The following is a 15,638-nucleotide window of genomic DNA, read 5'->3' on the forward strand; positions in this document are numbered from 1 at the left end:
TTTCAACTAAAAATTATTTTGTTGCTTGATTATATTTATTTTTATTGCTTGATCACGCCTTTATTGCATGTTTAAAGGGAATTGGTACTTGTAATCACGTTTATTAAGATAATTAATAATCTTGTTAGGGTTAATTTGATTATAATTCAAGTGATCGCCAATAATAGTTTATTTGTGCATTAAATTCAACCAACATAGATAAACGGGTTTAGGGTTAATCTTATTGATTGCATGTTAGTCAAAAAGCGCACATGAATACAATCAGAATAAAGTAGAGGCCTATTATTAGGGCAGGTTCAATCTCTTTTAGGTTGGATTTGTACCTTCATCCCCGAACCCTTATTTGGTTCAAGACCTTATGGAGTTGACGATCTCTTGGATCGTTAAGGGGTGTAATCTTCACCCTGTGAACGGTTTACAAGTTCCTAAAACTTGTTGGCGACTCTTTTGCTCTATCTTCTTTCCCTTTGGACGCCACCGTACTTTAGTGTATGATCACAGTGGGGTTCAAGCTAGGGGATTAACGCTTGCAATTATTCCCTACACTGCCTTTTTTACTTTGCAAATTAAATAATAGGCCATCGTATATTCATGTACACGGAATAAAAAAGGAACATGTCATAAACAAGGAATGAATTGAACATTAGAGATAATTTTAATTTCAATAAACCCCACTACTTTTTTTCGGAAGAACCTCTATACAAAAAACAAAAAGAACTTCTATACAATGCAAAAAAATAAACGAAAAGAACGGATGAAAGTCGATCTCCTTTTCATATATATTAGACTTAAATTATTGCTTATCATATTATTACTATTTTTCTTTTTTAAAAAAAAAATAGTACTATTCATAAAAATTTACTTGTTTTCTTTATTGTTGTTGCTAATCTATTTTATTCTCCTTTGTTGTATTAATAGTAATGTTTTACTCGTATTATTATTGCTAATTCAAGACCGATTTTAATCAACTAGAACTATTTAATCAATTTTAATTTCATGTGGTCACCAAAATATAAGTTTTGTGTGGATAATTAAAATTAAAATACAAGATTAGCAATAATATAATATTCTGATTTCTGAAATTGATTTTTAATTGCATGTTTCATTAGGATAGAGCAGCAGAGGTGAAGTTAAAGGAACACTTACTCCATGTTAAGTTAGTTTCCTCATATATATTTGAATTCTAAATTAATGGTTCAAGACCATAATATTAACTATTCAAGTATTAAGATTGGTGTAAGTGTGTGTATACACCCAAATGTGTCTCCCCAAAACCAAACCCGATGATGAGCACCTTTCATGTCGAATCATAATCGAATGAAGTGAAAGTGTGGAAAGTCTAGTGTTGTGGATATTTTTTAATTCTTTTCTTTCTCTCTGTTTTTGAAAACCTATTTTAAGAAAACAGCCAATCCAATTTGATTTGGTCCATGGTAAGGGTCCAATAATGGTGTAGTTGGATGGGGCTTGAAAAGAGCTTTCCAACGATATATTATAAGCCCAATTCCGATGAATAATGAGGAAGTTATGGCCAAATTATATAACTGGGCCCGGTTTGATCTTTATATGCGGCCTAATAATCCATAGGAGGGCTTAATATGGATTTATCATTCCTAATGCAATTAAAATTAATTTTAGTCTTCTAGATTCTTTTAGAAGGTTCTTTTCATTCCTAATTCAATTAGCGTTGATAAATTGACTTTGGTTAACTTTTTAGAGTTTTACCCAGAATAAAAGAGTGTTTTTTAGGAAAATATGATTCTGCCCTCTTGTACGGCTAAATTTTATCAGAACTAAGAAAATAGGTAAAATTAATGACTAGCGCCTGACGACAGGGATTAGCGCCTGCTTGGCGCCTAACGCTAGCCTTAGCGCCTGGCGCGGCGCTAATCGAGTTTTATTCTCGTCGAAACTCTAATTTGTTTTTCTATCCGTCCGGCTGATTTTCTCTATAAATAACCTCCTAAAACCTCCGTTTTGGATCATCAACAACAATTATTTTTCTTATTCTCTCTAGCTTTCAAGATTTCTCTTCTTTCTCTCTAGCTTTCTCTACAAAATTCCGTATTCACAAGATCTAAAAACACCTAGCCAAATTCGAAGTTGTCTTCGCCCTAGACAACTTCGAGGTTTGAAATATGAGGGTTTGGTCCCAAATCTAGTCTAAACTTTCTTTATTCTTTATTTCAATTATTTAATTTAATTGTTTTGATTATTATTTTCCTTGAAGTTACTAACGTGTGTATTTTGTTATTAGAAAGAGGTACGAAGCTTCCAAGTAAGTGCTTTAATTGATTTATTGATTTTATGATTCCTAATATCATGTTAGGATGCTTGATGTTTTGAGTGACAACAATGATTCCTAGTATTATGTTTAGGGAAAAGGTTATAATGTTAAATATGCTTATTATGATTCCTGCGATGCTTCCTATATTCTTTCCTAATATTCATGTTAGTATCATGTTAGGGTTAAATATTTAATCTTTATTGTTTAGTGACATGCTAGGGTTTGTTATTAATCTTGTTAGTATCATGCCTAGGATCTTGCTATTATTATGATTGATTATATTATTATTATGTTGCTTGATATGATATTTATTGTTATTGCTTGATCACGCCTTTTATGCATGTTTAAAGGGAATTGGTACTTGTAATTACGCTTAATAAGATATTTCATAATCTTGTTTAGGGTTAATTTGATTATAATTCAAGTGATCGCCAATAATAGATTTGTTTGTGCATTAATATGCAACCAATATAGATAAACAAGTTTAGGGTAATCCTACTGATTGTATGTTAGTCAGAGAGCGCACATGAATACGATCAGAATAAAGTAGAGGCCTATTATTAGGGCAAGTTCAATTTGTTTTATGTTGGATTTGTACCTTCATCCCCGAACTACCAGTCATGGTTCCAGACCTATTGGAGTTGACGATCTCTTGGATCGTTAAGGGATGTAACCTTCACCTCGTGAACGGTTTACAAGTTTATAAAACTTGTTGGCAACTCTTTTGCTGTATTTTCTTTCCCTTTGGACGCCACCGTACTTATGTGTATGATCACAGTGGGGTTCAAGCTAGGGGTAATGCTTGAAATACTCCCTACAGTTTTTTGGCAACTCCACTGGGGAGGATTTCTATTTTAATTCCTGGAATTTATTTCGGCAATGATTTAGAATGAGTGGTTGAGACTCGAAAAGTTCTAAGTATTTCATGTGCGTAATTTTGATTAATATTATTGTCATTTTCATAAAAAGATCTCGTTGGAAAGACCATCCATAATGAGTTAATTTATAGGATTTTTACACGTGGGAAATTAGAGGAATATCTTTCACAACTAGGATCGAAATAATGCTGCGCGAAACTTGAAAATTTTATCGAGCATAGAAAGTTGTTGAGGCATGTAGGAACTAGCTTCAGAAAACAGAGTCTAGCGCCTATGATTTGGCTCTAGCGCCAGGCAACAGCTTCTGTCGCCAGGGGCTAAAGCCAAATTGTTGTCGCCGGCCTCTGTTTGCTGGCGCCAAGTTCTTCCAATACCGAGCCAGAAATATGCGTTCTAATTTTGACCAGTTTTTAGCACTGTTTGCTCGATCCTACTTCCTTATTGAGTTTTTCTCATTTTTCTGAAACCCATATGTGTTCTACATATGGACATAACTCTTTGGGAATTCATGCTCCATCTACCTTATTGAACGCTCTGTGCAACAAAGGGTACATCCGAGAATGTTGAATTCACAAAACCATGGAAGCGATTTTTTCTAAAACTCGCGGTGTCCCATCCACTCGCGCTAACCCTTCACGGTAAGTCTTCCGCGCGGTGCATCCGGACAATTAACCATGGACCCTCTTTGACTAACACATATCCCGAACTTTAGTGAACTAGAGCTATGGTTAGGTTGCAAACTCATTGCATCATGTTGTGACTACTTGACTACTTTTCCATCTCTTACTTGTGCATACTTGTTATGTGACTAAATTAATCGTTTGGTTTGACTTATGTTTGTAAATAAAACTAAATAAACTAATTAATGGCTAAAAGGACTTTTCTTAATTAATTAATTGATTTTGAGTAATTGAAGACTAATAATTTAATTAGAGTTGACTTAGTACGACTTTAGGCATACCCTGTAGAGTAATAATACCAAAAGCAGTTCCAGATCAACGTTCCCGCACTGGCGCCGAGATTTGGACAGCAGCGCCACTCTGTGGAGTGTAGCGCCTGGCGACAGCCCTGTCGTCTGGCGCTACACTACATAGTGCGGCGCCACTCCTGTCGTTTTGGCGATAGTTCGGTATGTTGCTCGAGTCATCACTTTGTGTGTAATTGAACAGTTTGCTAATCAATTCGATTATTTTTATTAATAATAATACCTAATTAAGCCCTTAATTGAGTCTAGTCACATAGTCTAGCCACATGGTCTTACACAAGAGTCTCATTACACTCACTAGTCTTAGGCTCTTAGCACACACTTTGAGTATATATCACTACGACCATGTCTTAGGTTCATGCATGAGTCGGTTCTTTCCGTCATTTAAGTTAGGGGTACAGTCTATTCCTAATTTCTTCATATCCCTCCATCTACATCATCTTTCTTCATATCACGATGTTCATTATTTCTACCTTCTTCCATCCATTGCATGTTGAATGGAGTTTGAGTCAAATAATTTACAATGAATATCCCTAATTTCCCTTTCCACAATACTTGGTCAAGGAGAGAAGGGCGATTAATCAAGGACAACACCTTTGTTCAAGTCTTACTTTTTGATAAACCGATTCTTCAAAAGAGGAAAGCTAAGAAGATAATGACAACTCAAGAAGAAGTCAACGAACTTAAGAATCAATTGACTACCGTAATTGAGGCGTTGAAGGCTTTAACCCTCAAAATAAATGACCCTATGAAGCAACAACAAATGGACCTTATGCAAGAAAGCTTGAGCAAGCTATCTAGTAATTACAAGTTTTAGGACATCAGTTCACAAGGGGTCTTGGTGGAAAAAGAGCTTCTTCCGCAGAAGTTCAATGCCAACGACATCCCAAAATTCAAGGCAACAGATAATCCTTATCTTCAATTAAGAGCCTTTAAAACTATAATGAACATTAAGGGGATTGATAAGAAAGTCTTTCATTCCTTGTTTTCCTTGTCTCTTGAAATCGTTTGCCAACAATGATTCTTCTTCCTTGATAAAGAGAAAACCTCTACCTGGGAATCGATAGTAAACGCTTTCCTTGATAGGTATAAATGAAATATTCAAGTAGAAACCGATTATAGACAACTCGAGATGCTAAGACAAAAAGAGAATGAAGGCTTTACTTCTTTCTTGAATAAGTGGAGGGAAACCTCCGCTAAGATGTTTGAGGTGCCCACTAAAAAAGAGTCTGTGAGGATGTTCATCAAAAACTTACAAGAAAAGTATTCAAAGCATTTAAAATATCAACACAACTTGAATACTTTCAAGATCGTTTATGACATCGGAATCGAGATCGAAGACGACCTCGCAAAGCAAAAAGCTACTAACAATAATAACCACGGTGGCTGGAAAGAAAAGAAGAACGACAATCCTTCTTCTTCCGAAAACGCCCACTCTAGTAAAAATCTTAGTACCTATGATCTCAGTGAAGTTTTAGCCATGGATAACCAAGGACCTAAGAAGCAACTAAGGAAAGACTTCACCCCAATTGGGATGATCTACGATATCGCTTTCGATCGACTCCATGCTAAGGGACTCATTACTCCCATTGGACCTATTCAAGATCCCGCACCTAAAAAGAGAGTGCCTAGTTGGAATCCAAATGCACATTGCAAATATCATCGAGGTAGGGGTCATACTACTGAGAGCTGTTGGACACTAAAGGAGGCTATCCAACATTTGATCGATAATAACAAGCTTCCCATTCCTCCAGCTAACAAGAAGAGCGAGTGATGATAAAGGAAACGACACAAGACAGAGGCGAGCTTCAACGACGAAATTTCATGACCTCTTTTTCTTTTTCTTTTTCATTTTCCCCTTTCTCCCGATAAGTCTAGCATAGACACCTCTCTTTTTCCTTAGATTAATTTTGTAGATTCTTTCTTTTTTCCTTTTAATAAAATGAGCATTTATTTCCTTACATATGATGATCATTGCATTGCATTCAAAAAAAAAATGTCAAACTAAGCACAAGGTATATCAATGATTTGAGGTACCCCTTGTAGCAACATTATATCACCTTTCACCCTTCAAATATATAATCTTTTTTTGATAAACCACTTTGAGCCTCGTCTAGCGATAGACCTTTCATTTTTCAACCCATATCTACCTAACCTTGGGATGGGATGGTGTGCAACTTATGCAATTTTCAATTTCATAAAAAGCTTGAGTGACTTCAAAAGATTAAGATAGCAAAAAATAAAAAAAAATAAAAATATATATATATATATATATATATATATATAATAATAATAATAATAATAATAATAATAATAATAATAATAATAATAATAATAATAATAAAAATAATAATAATAATAATAATAATAATAATAATAATAATAATAATAATAATAATAATAATAATAATAATAAAAGTGTACAAAAGGGCAAGGTGTTCCAATGTCTTTGACATAAACATGTCTTCGATATGAACACGTCTCAGATTGCGTTTCTTATCGAGTGCTCGGTACCGTGCCTGGGAAATATGAATGCCAAGTGAGTGATAGACCGCATGATCGGGATTGCCCACACTATAAGATAAAATAAATGCTAAAGAGTTAAAAAAGTTAAAAACCTCAAGCATAAAAATATAAAGATTTAAAAGCAAGGTTGCACACCTTGGGGGTTTATCTAGGGTCTTGAGCCTTTATCCCTTTCTTCTTCAACCTTTAGCCTAACCACGTTACAACCCTTAAAAAGACCTTTTTGAGGTATACATACTTGTGCGAGGTTCGGCTAGAGCTACGTTTGGCCTTATTCCTAATAGATACGTAGGCAACCTCACATCGAGGTGTGGCCGTAATAAAATGCATTCATATTCACATTCACACACTCATACCATGATCATATCAAAGGATCTCCAATGCTCATCCCTATTCATGTAGAGCTAGACTTGGGGGCTTGATCCCTACATCATTAGCTTACCTAGCCTAAGAGAGTAAGAGTCACCATCATTTGACTCTTCTTGAAATAATATCTTTTTCCACACACTTAGCTCTTGCGGCCTAACTTTAGTATCACTTTCACGCACCGCACAGATACATGACCAAATATACTTCCCTTAGGAACCCTTTGTCATGAAATCTTAACACAACGCTGAAGCATGCCTTGTCATATCAATCATAATCATCATTGCATCACAAAGTATGAAGTGCTTAGCCTCCGTGCCTAAGTTACCCAAATACTTTCATCATTGAGTTAACTTGGATAGCATAGATGAATTAACCTTTACCACCTTGAGAGATAGTATCAAATGACATTTGACTAAGCTTATTTAACATGCACCTTCAAAAACTTCACTTCGATTCTTTTTCGCGTCTTTCTTTTTCGGGAGAAAGTCAATACCCTCCACAAAAATGACAGAAAATTTTTGCTTTTTTGCATTTTCGAGTCCCACGATCACAATACAATGCACACACGAGTCATGTACACGTCGAGTCATGTCGTGTCATATCACCTTGATTATAGTCTGACACACATGTCAAACACTTTAAGTCGAGTCAACCTCGAGTCAGTCAATCACAGTAAGTCAAGTTCATACCTCGAGTCACGACAAGTCAATGAGTCAAGCAACACTAAGTCTTAGGTCAACCCTAAAGAGAGATTGCCAAAGTCCTATAGTCAAATATATAAATTCAGGTACATCCCAGCAAGCAAGGACATTCCCGGATCTTTTTTCGAAAAGACCGCAAATATGATCGAATGAGATTCTTCCAAGATGAGAGGAGTTTGAGCAAAATTACATGGATCAGTAAATTAGAGATGAAAAGCTTTAATTTACAAAAGATTTGAGCAGATTTGGTTTAAAGGAAACGACCAAGTTCAAAGTTTTAAGCGAAATCAAGCAACATCGGCAGTAAGAGAAAAATAGAGAAGACCCGACTCTAGCGCCAGACAACGATATCCAGCATCTGGCAATAGATTTCAGCGCCTGGCGCTAGATTCCAGCGTCTAGCGACAGAGCGGCGCCAGAGATATTTCAGCATCGACAGAGTTCGAAGCCTCTCAGGACAGTTATTTTGACCTTGTATAGAAATTTTGGGTTCCTTGGTACGCCAGCTAGCCCCTATAAGCAATTTGACATTATTTAGTAATTGGCTCGGTTACACTCGTAATAAGTGATCGACCTGACGAAATATCGTCTCACTTAGCTTAAAGCGCCTAAACATTGGCTCATCACAAAGGCACCGACATACTGGTTCAGAAGCACCGACGTAATGGTTCACAGCACCGACATACTGGTTTACAAGCAGCAGAAGTGCCAATGCACCGGTTAAAGCAAAGTTCAAGCAAGCTTTAAAGATCGACAAGTGTTGGTCTTCGATAGTTTTCTTCGGAATATTATCGCAACAACTGAAGATGGCTTCAAGTAAAGTTATTTTCGACAGCGTTTGCTAAGATTGTGGAAGTTGTCACCAAAGATTTGAGAAGATAGCACGAGATGGGCGGTCTTCGACGGCATTTGCATGCTAAGATTGTGGAGGTTGTCACCAAGATTCGAGAAGAGCGGTTCGTGATGAGGCGGTCTTTGGCGACTATTGCTATGATTGGGAAGGTTGTCCCTATAATTAAAGAAAAAGGCTCAAGATCTGATGTAGCAGCATTGATCGACAGCGTTCCCTAGCTTGAGGAGGGTTGTCACAAACAAATGGAGGTGATTTCAAGAGAATTTATCTTCGATAGAGTTCCCTAGATTGTGGAAGGTTGTCACAACAATAGCAATACAATGCAGCAACAAATCGGTTATTTTTAGAGACGTGTGCTCGACGGTGCAAGATACGCGTTTCTTAACTCTCTGATCTATTTTACTAATGCTATTTTTGTAGGTATCGGCCTTACAAGAGTGATTTAGGATCGCAGAACGTTCTGAATCATTCTCCGTCCCTATCGATAATTTGACTTTCGTTTTCGAAACTTGCGTTTCTCCAAACTCAGTCAAAGTGGGGGCTTTTGTAGACACCCAAATGTGTCTCCCAAAAACCAAACCCGGTGATGAGCACCTTTCATGTAAAATCATAATCGAATGAAGTGAAAGTGTGGAAAGTCTAGTGTTGCAGATAGTTTTTAATTCTTTTTTTTCTCTCAGTTTTTTTAAACCTATTTTAAGAAAACAGCCAATCCAGTTTGGTTTGGTCCATGGAAAGGGTCCAATAATGGTGTAGTTGGATGAGGCTTGAAAAGAGCTTTCCAACGATATATTATAAGCCCAATTCCGATGAATAATGAGGAAGTTATGGCCAAATTACTAAACTGGACCCGGTTTGATCTTTATATGCGGCCCAATGACACAGATGAGGGCCTAATATAGATTTATCATTCCTAATGCAATTAAAATTGATTTTAGTATTCTAGATTCTTCTAGAAGGCTCTTTTCATTCCTAATTCAATTAACATTGATAAATTGACTTTGGTTGACTTTTTAGAATTTTAACCAGATTAAAAGAGTGTTTTTTTAGGAAAATACGATTTTGCCCACTTGTACGGCTAAATTTTATTAGAACTAAGAAAACGCGTGAAATTAATGACTAGCTCCTGACGACAGGGATAAGCGCCTGGCGCTAGCCATAGCGCCTAGCGCTAATGTTCAGCGTTTGGCGCTAATCAATTTTTATTCTCATCGAAACTCTGATTTGTTTTTCTATCCGTTCGGCTGATTTTCTCTATCAATAGCCTCCTAAAACCTCTGTTTCGGATCATCAACAACAACTATTTTTCTTATTCTCTCTAGCTTTCAAGATTTCTCTTCTTTCTCTCTAGCTTTCTCTACAAAATTCTGCTTTCACAAGATCTAGTAACACCTAGCCAAATTCGAAGTTGCCTTCGCCCTAGACGTGAAAGGTTTGATTTCTGAGGGTTTGGTCCCAAATCTAGTCTAAACTTTCTTTATTCTTTATTTCAATTATTTAATTTAATTGTTTTGATTATTATTTTCCTTGAAGTTACTAACGTGTGTATTTTGTTATTAGAAAGAGGTACGAAGTATCCAAGTAAGTGCTTTAATTGATTTATTGATTTTATGATTCCTAGTATCGTGTTAGGATGCTTGATGTTTTGAATGACAACAATGATTCCTAGTATTATGTTTAGGGAAAAGGTTATAATATTAAATATGCTTATTATGATTCCTGCGATGCTTCCTATATTCTTTTCTAATATTCATGTTAGTATCATGTTAGGGTTAAATATTTAATCTTTATTGTTTAGTGACATGCTAGAGTTTGTCATTAATCTTGTTAGTATCATGCATAGGAACTTGCTATTATTATGATTGATTATATTATTATTATGTTGCTTGATATGATATTTATTGTTATAGCTTGATCACACCTTTTATGCATGTTTAAAGGGAATTGGTACTTGTAATTACGCTTAATAAGATATTTAATAATCTTGTTTAGGGTTAATTTGATTATAATTCAAGTGATCGCCAATAATAGATTTATTTGTGCATTAATATTCAACCAACATAGATAAACAGGTTTAGGGTAATCCTAATGATTGTATGTTTGTCAGAAAGCGCACATGAATACGATCAGAATAAAGTAGAGGCCTATTATTAGGGCATGTTCAATATTTTTTTGGTTGGATTTGTACCCTCATCCCCGAATTACTAGTCATGGTTCCAGATCTATTGGAGTTGACGATCTCCTGGATCGTTAAGGGGTGTAACCTTTACCTCGTGAATGGTTTACAAGTTCCTAAAACTTGTTGGCGACTCTTTTGCTCTATTTTCTTTCCCTTTGGACTCCACCGTACTTAAGTGTATGATCACAACGGGGTTTAAGGTAGGGGTAATGCTTGAAATATTCCCTACAGTGTGTAACCTTAATATTAAATTTGGTTGTTGTTTATTTGTTGTCCATCCACTTTCGTAAGATTCAAACAACATTCTATAAGTTACTCAAAAAAATTTTGTAGACTCCTTATTTTTACTCTTTTATTAACTCATTCAAAACGCTCAAATTCTTGCCTTTATTGCCATACACAATCAAATGGGTCAATCCACATAGGATATTTGACCCTTAGAGTACATTCATACAAGTGGAGAACACATATAATTATATAAATAGGCCAATTAACCATAAATGTCTATGATAACACACATTATTGCCGTACACACTCATATGTTTCAATCCATATATAGGATGGATTGAGACATCGACACTTAGAATACATTCATACAAGAAGAAAACACATATAAATAGACCGATTAACCATCATACATATCTTTAATAACACACATACTAAAACGTGTCTTTTTAAAACCCATTCAGTAACCTTGGCCGCCATGACTACAAATTTATATTATCAAGGATGTAACACAAATGCTGATCTTAAACCCAATATAGGATGAATAATATAGTCACTAAAACCAGCAATAGTAAAGATATTCTCCCATTCTTGTTTAGTTCGTTCTTGTCCTTCACTAGTAACAGACATCATCTCCATATCAAGTAATAATTGAGCATCATCAAAGCCTTTGTAATTGTCGATTTGGGGATCCACAACTATATCAATTATAATCACTTTACCTCCTTGAATTTTGTTGGGAATTGCTTCTTTGCATCGTTTCAATATCTTTATGCAATCAGTATCACTCCAATCATGCAATATCCACTGCATATTTTGTAATAAAATGCACTTTCATTAATCATAAATTTTGTTTCAAAGTTATTGATACGTTTTTACATTTGACATTATTAAGAAATCTAATTTTGACTAAATCATAATTCATAAATAGAAAACAAAAACATAATCATGTAGGATCTTGTTAAGTTCATATTTTAAAGATCAACTATTAACCATCAAAGTTAAGCATTGCTAACGGCCTAACGTTATTAAAGTAACGTGTTAGCTAATGTACATATTTGCTAAAAAAAAAAAATTAAAACAAACAAACAAACTGTTATTTGTCTAAATGAGGTATGGTCCATCTATTTATAAGGTCAAGTTGCATATCTATCAGTCACACAGATTCAAAACTTATATACATTTATACATCCACAAGACCACAAGTTCCCAATGCCCATATCTCATGTCTTTTCATCAAACAAGAAAATTTGCCCTTATAGCTTGACTCCACAAAGGTGTCAGTGTGTTACAAAGTGCCATTCCATTTGTCTTAGTCTAATTGGAACACTTTTTTTATGTACATAGTTTTATGAAATTAGATTACAAATTTATGAAAAATTAGGTGTGAAATAATTAAAGGTTATATTGTTCCACTTTATAAGGTAGAGGAATTACTCCTACTATTGTCAATTAATTTTAGTGTGGAAGCTCCAAAACCTAATTTGTGAACCAAATTCTCCTCCTCCTTATTCGGATTGCCCAGGCCCAAGCTTTAAAAGGGGTTTTAAGAACATTAATACTCCACTCAAAATAACATAAGTTGTGATGATTAGTTGTTATTTTAAATTTAAAAAAAAATGTATTCGTCATTAGAGTGGACTTTATTTTTTATAAATAGACTGACTATAGTACATGATAATTTGATATTTGGAGAATAATCATTACCTGATTAAAAACACTGTACGTTGATGTATTACTCGTAATGTTTGAACTATAAGCTGTCATAACTAAAGTAAATATCTAACTATGTATACAAAAAGTTCATAATATCTAATATACTAATGTTAGAGTTGAATGTTTATTAAATCTAACTATGTATACTCCCTCCGTGTTTTTTTTAAGTGTTACACTTCCCATTTTCAGCCGTGTTTTTTTAAATTTTACACTTTTTTTTTTGGCAAAAAACAACATTAAAATATTATATCTCTCTCGTACTACTACTTTTTTATTATATCTTTCCTCTCACATTTATTAATTTTCAATAAATTATTAACTTCACTATCTTTCTTTTACAATTTTTTAATACTTCAACTACCCCACTCACCTCTTATTTTATTTACAATTAAATTGCCTAAAACTATATACCGATCAAAATATAATACTTAAAAAAAACACGTTACAAAAAGTTCATAATTAACTGTTATAATTTATGTGGCCTTTACATAATAAAAATAGAGTAAAATAACGTCATCTTACCTTAAGTAGAATAACATCAGCATGGGGAATAGCCTCAAACATATCACCAACAACAAAGTTCACGTTGCTACAATTCTTTTGTAACCCACCAACAACTTGTGGTAAATCAAGTACACTGCACTTCAGCCATGGGAAGGCCTCAGAAATGGCCTTAGCCGTGGCCCCGTTACCACCACCGACATCGATCAACGACTCGATTCCCTCAAGCAAGCCCTTAAAAACATTGTTGGTGACCAACAAGCTTGTAACAAAACGGGAATCACTTTCCATGGCTTGGTTAAATATATCATTAAATTCCGCATCTTGGCTAGTTAATTCCCAAGCATTCTTCCCATGAGCAATATGGAAAGGAGATTCACCCTCGCTTTTGAGCCAACTACTTATATGATGAGATGATTTCATAAGCCTTTGATCAAGCATTCCAAGGGCAAAGGGAGCTTGCGAAAGAGGGTGATCTTTCAACAGTAGTTCGGAGCTCAATGTAAGAACAAATCCTTCTTCGCCGCTGGGTAAGGTTTTCATACAGAAGAATTTGGATGATACAAGAAGGCGCATTAAGCGCGAAAGAGAAGTAACTTTGTTAGGGAGGATAGGAAGAGAATTGGCTAGCTCTTTAAGAGTCATTGGTTTGCCATGTTTATGAATGGTGTCTGGAATGCCTAGTTGAATTGCACATTTTAAAGCCATGGATTTAAGAAAGTAGAAAACATGACTCCATATATGAGCTTGTGCCTCTAGTAGTTGCTCTTTAGCTTCTTCTTTGGCATAGATGGGTGAATACATTTGCAATTTCTTTCTAGAATGATTGATGGTATGTTAGTAGCTAGTGTAACTCTTTATAGCTTTATAATGGCCTGGGTATAAGAAAATCTATAAATATTATTAAAGTAACTAATATATGCCAGTGACATCATCATTGTCAATGTAATGATTTTTTATAAATAAATAAATAAAATTCCACCAATACTATTAGTGACATCTTCTTTTTTTTTTTTTAATTTTTTTTTTATTTATCCTTTTTAAGATAAACTTTATGTTTAAAAATGGTAGATTATAATCACTTTTGTTCCGCTTAATTTCAGTTCTATTCATTTCAGTTGAGCTCCTATCAGTTTAGTTCATTACATTTTAATTCAGTTAAGTTCTTAATTTCCTTCTTTTATTAATAATTCATTTTAGCTCAATTTAGTTCAGGCACAATCAGTTCAGTTCAGTTCAGTTAAATTATTATTAGTAAATCAAAACAAGCCCTTATACACTTTCCTAAAGCTTTTACAACTAAAGTAACTAAATATACATTTTCATGTGGAGTAAGAAAATAAACAAAAATAAAAAATAAAAAAAATAGTGGTTGGTATCTTTTATTTTCATTTTGTCCTCTTATACGAATTTTTAAAGTTTTATAAAACAATTTCATACATTTTATTGGTGATTGTATGAGTTTGGATTTTCCACTTTTTAGTTTTTCTTTAATATTTTTGTTTTTTTTTTAAATTGAATAACCCATAAACTAATGCTAACATTTTTGTTATATATTTTTTATTTTAATTATGAAGTAAATTAGAACATTTAACATCATGTCTTTCAATTCATTATTTAAGCTTAATTATTGAAAGAGAAGGGTCATAGTACAATTCATTATGTTTTGCTTAAATAATTTAGATTATACACCACTACACATACAAGCAAGATTTTTATTTTATTTTAATTATGAAGTAAATTAGAACATTTAAAATCGTGTATTGAACGGGACTAAATATTTTAAATAATATCTATACTATATACTAAAATAACCACCAAAGGGGACACTTGGCACAATTTTGTAAAAAAAATTTCCCTCCAAAATGCTATTTATTTAATTTCTTAATAATATTCTATTAATAAATTTTATTTATATATATAATATGCAACAAATAAGAATTTAAAGATATACATAAATAAATTTAAATTTGAAAAAAAAATATTACTCATTTAATTTCAATTAACTCTATTTCAATTGACTATTATTATTAGTAAATCTTTGTAAATTCGTGCATTGCACGTGGTTAAAAACTAATTATAATAAATAATTTGTTATGATAATATCTAAATATGGATGACAATTATCCCATGTACATTCTAGAATAATCTAGAGTTGGGTATTTGGTCTTATTCGTTGATGGAACCCTAGGTAATGTACATGTATATATATCCCGTACTAGATGGAATATTAAATACAACGTAACAATCTTCCCTCATCTCTCTATATTTTCTCTTCCATATTTAACACGTTATCAGCACAATTGCTAGTCAACTGAGTAGGATTACCAAACATTTATCTAGCTAGAATCACATATTATTATTATCATGTAAGTATGATCGCAGCCCATAACAATTATAATTTAACATTTATCTACT

General features: G+C 33.8%; 1 protein-coding gene across 1 annotated transcript; it reads right to left on the reverse strand.

The window, feature by feature from the left end:
- Positions 1-11,318: 11,318 nt before the first annotated feature.
- On the reverse strand, positions 11,319-14,249 carry LOC145559817 (trans-resveratrol di-O-methyltransferase-like). Its single transcript, XM_081621112.1, has 2 exons — positions 13,242-14,249; positions 11,319-11,810 (listed from the first exon to the last, which is right to left on the reverse strand). The coding sequence occupies exons 1-2, from the start codon at positions 14,022-14,024 to the stop codon at positions 11,502-11,504; spliced, it is 1,092 nt and encodes a 363-aa protein (XP_081477238.1). The 5' UTR covers positions 14,025-14,249; the 3' UTR covers positions 11,319-11,501.
- Positions 14,250-15,638: the final 1,389 nt, after the last annotated feature.

The sequence above is a fragment of the Chenopodium album genome, chromosome 9 (genome assembly GCF_948465745.1).
Source record: "Chenopodium album chromosome 9, dcCheAlbu1.1, whole genome shotgun sequence".
Classification (NCBI taxonomy): Eukaryota; Viridiplantae; Streptophyta; class Magnoliopsida; order Caryophyllales; family Amaranthaceae; genus Chenopodium; species Chenopodium album.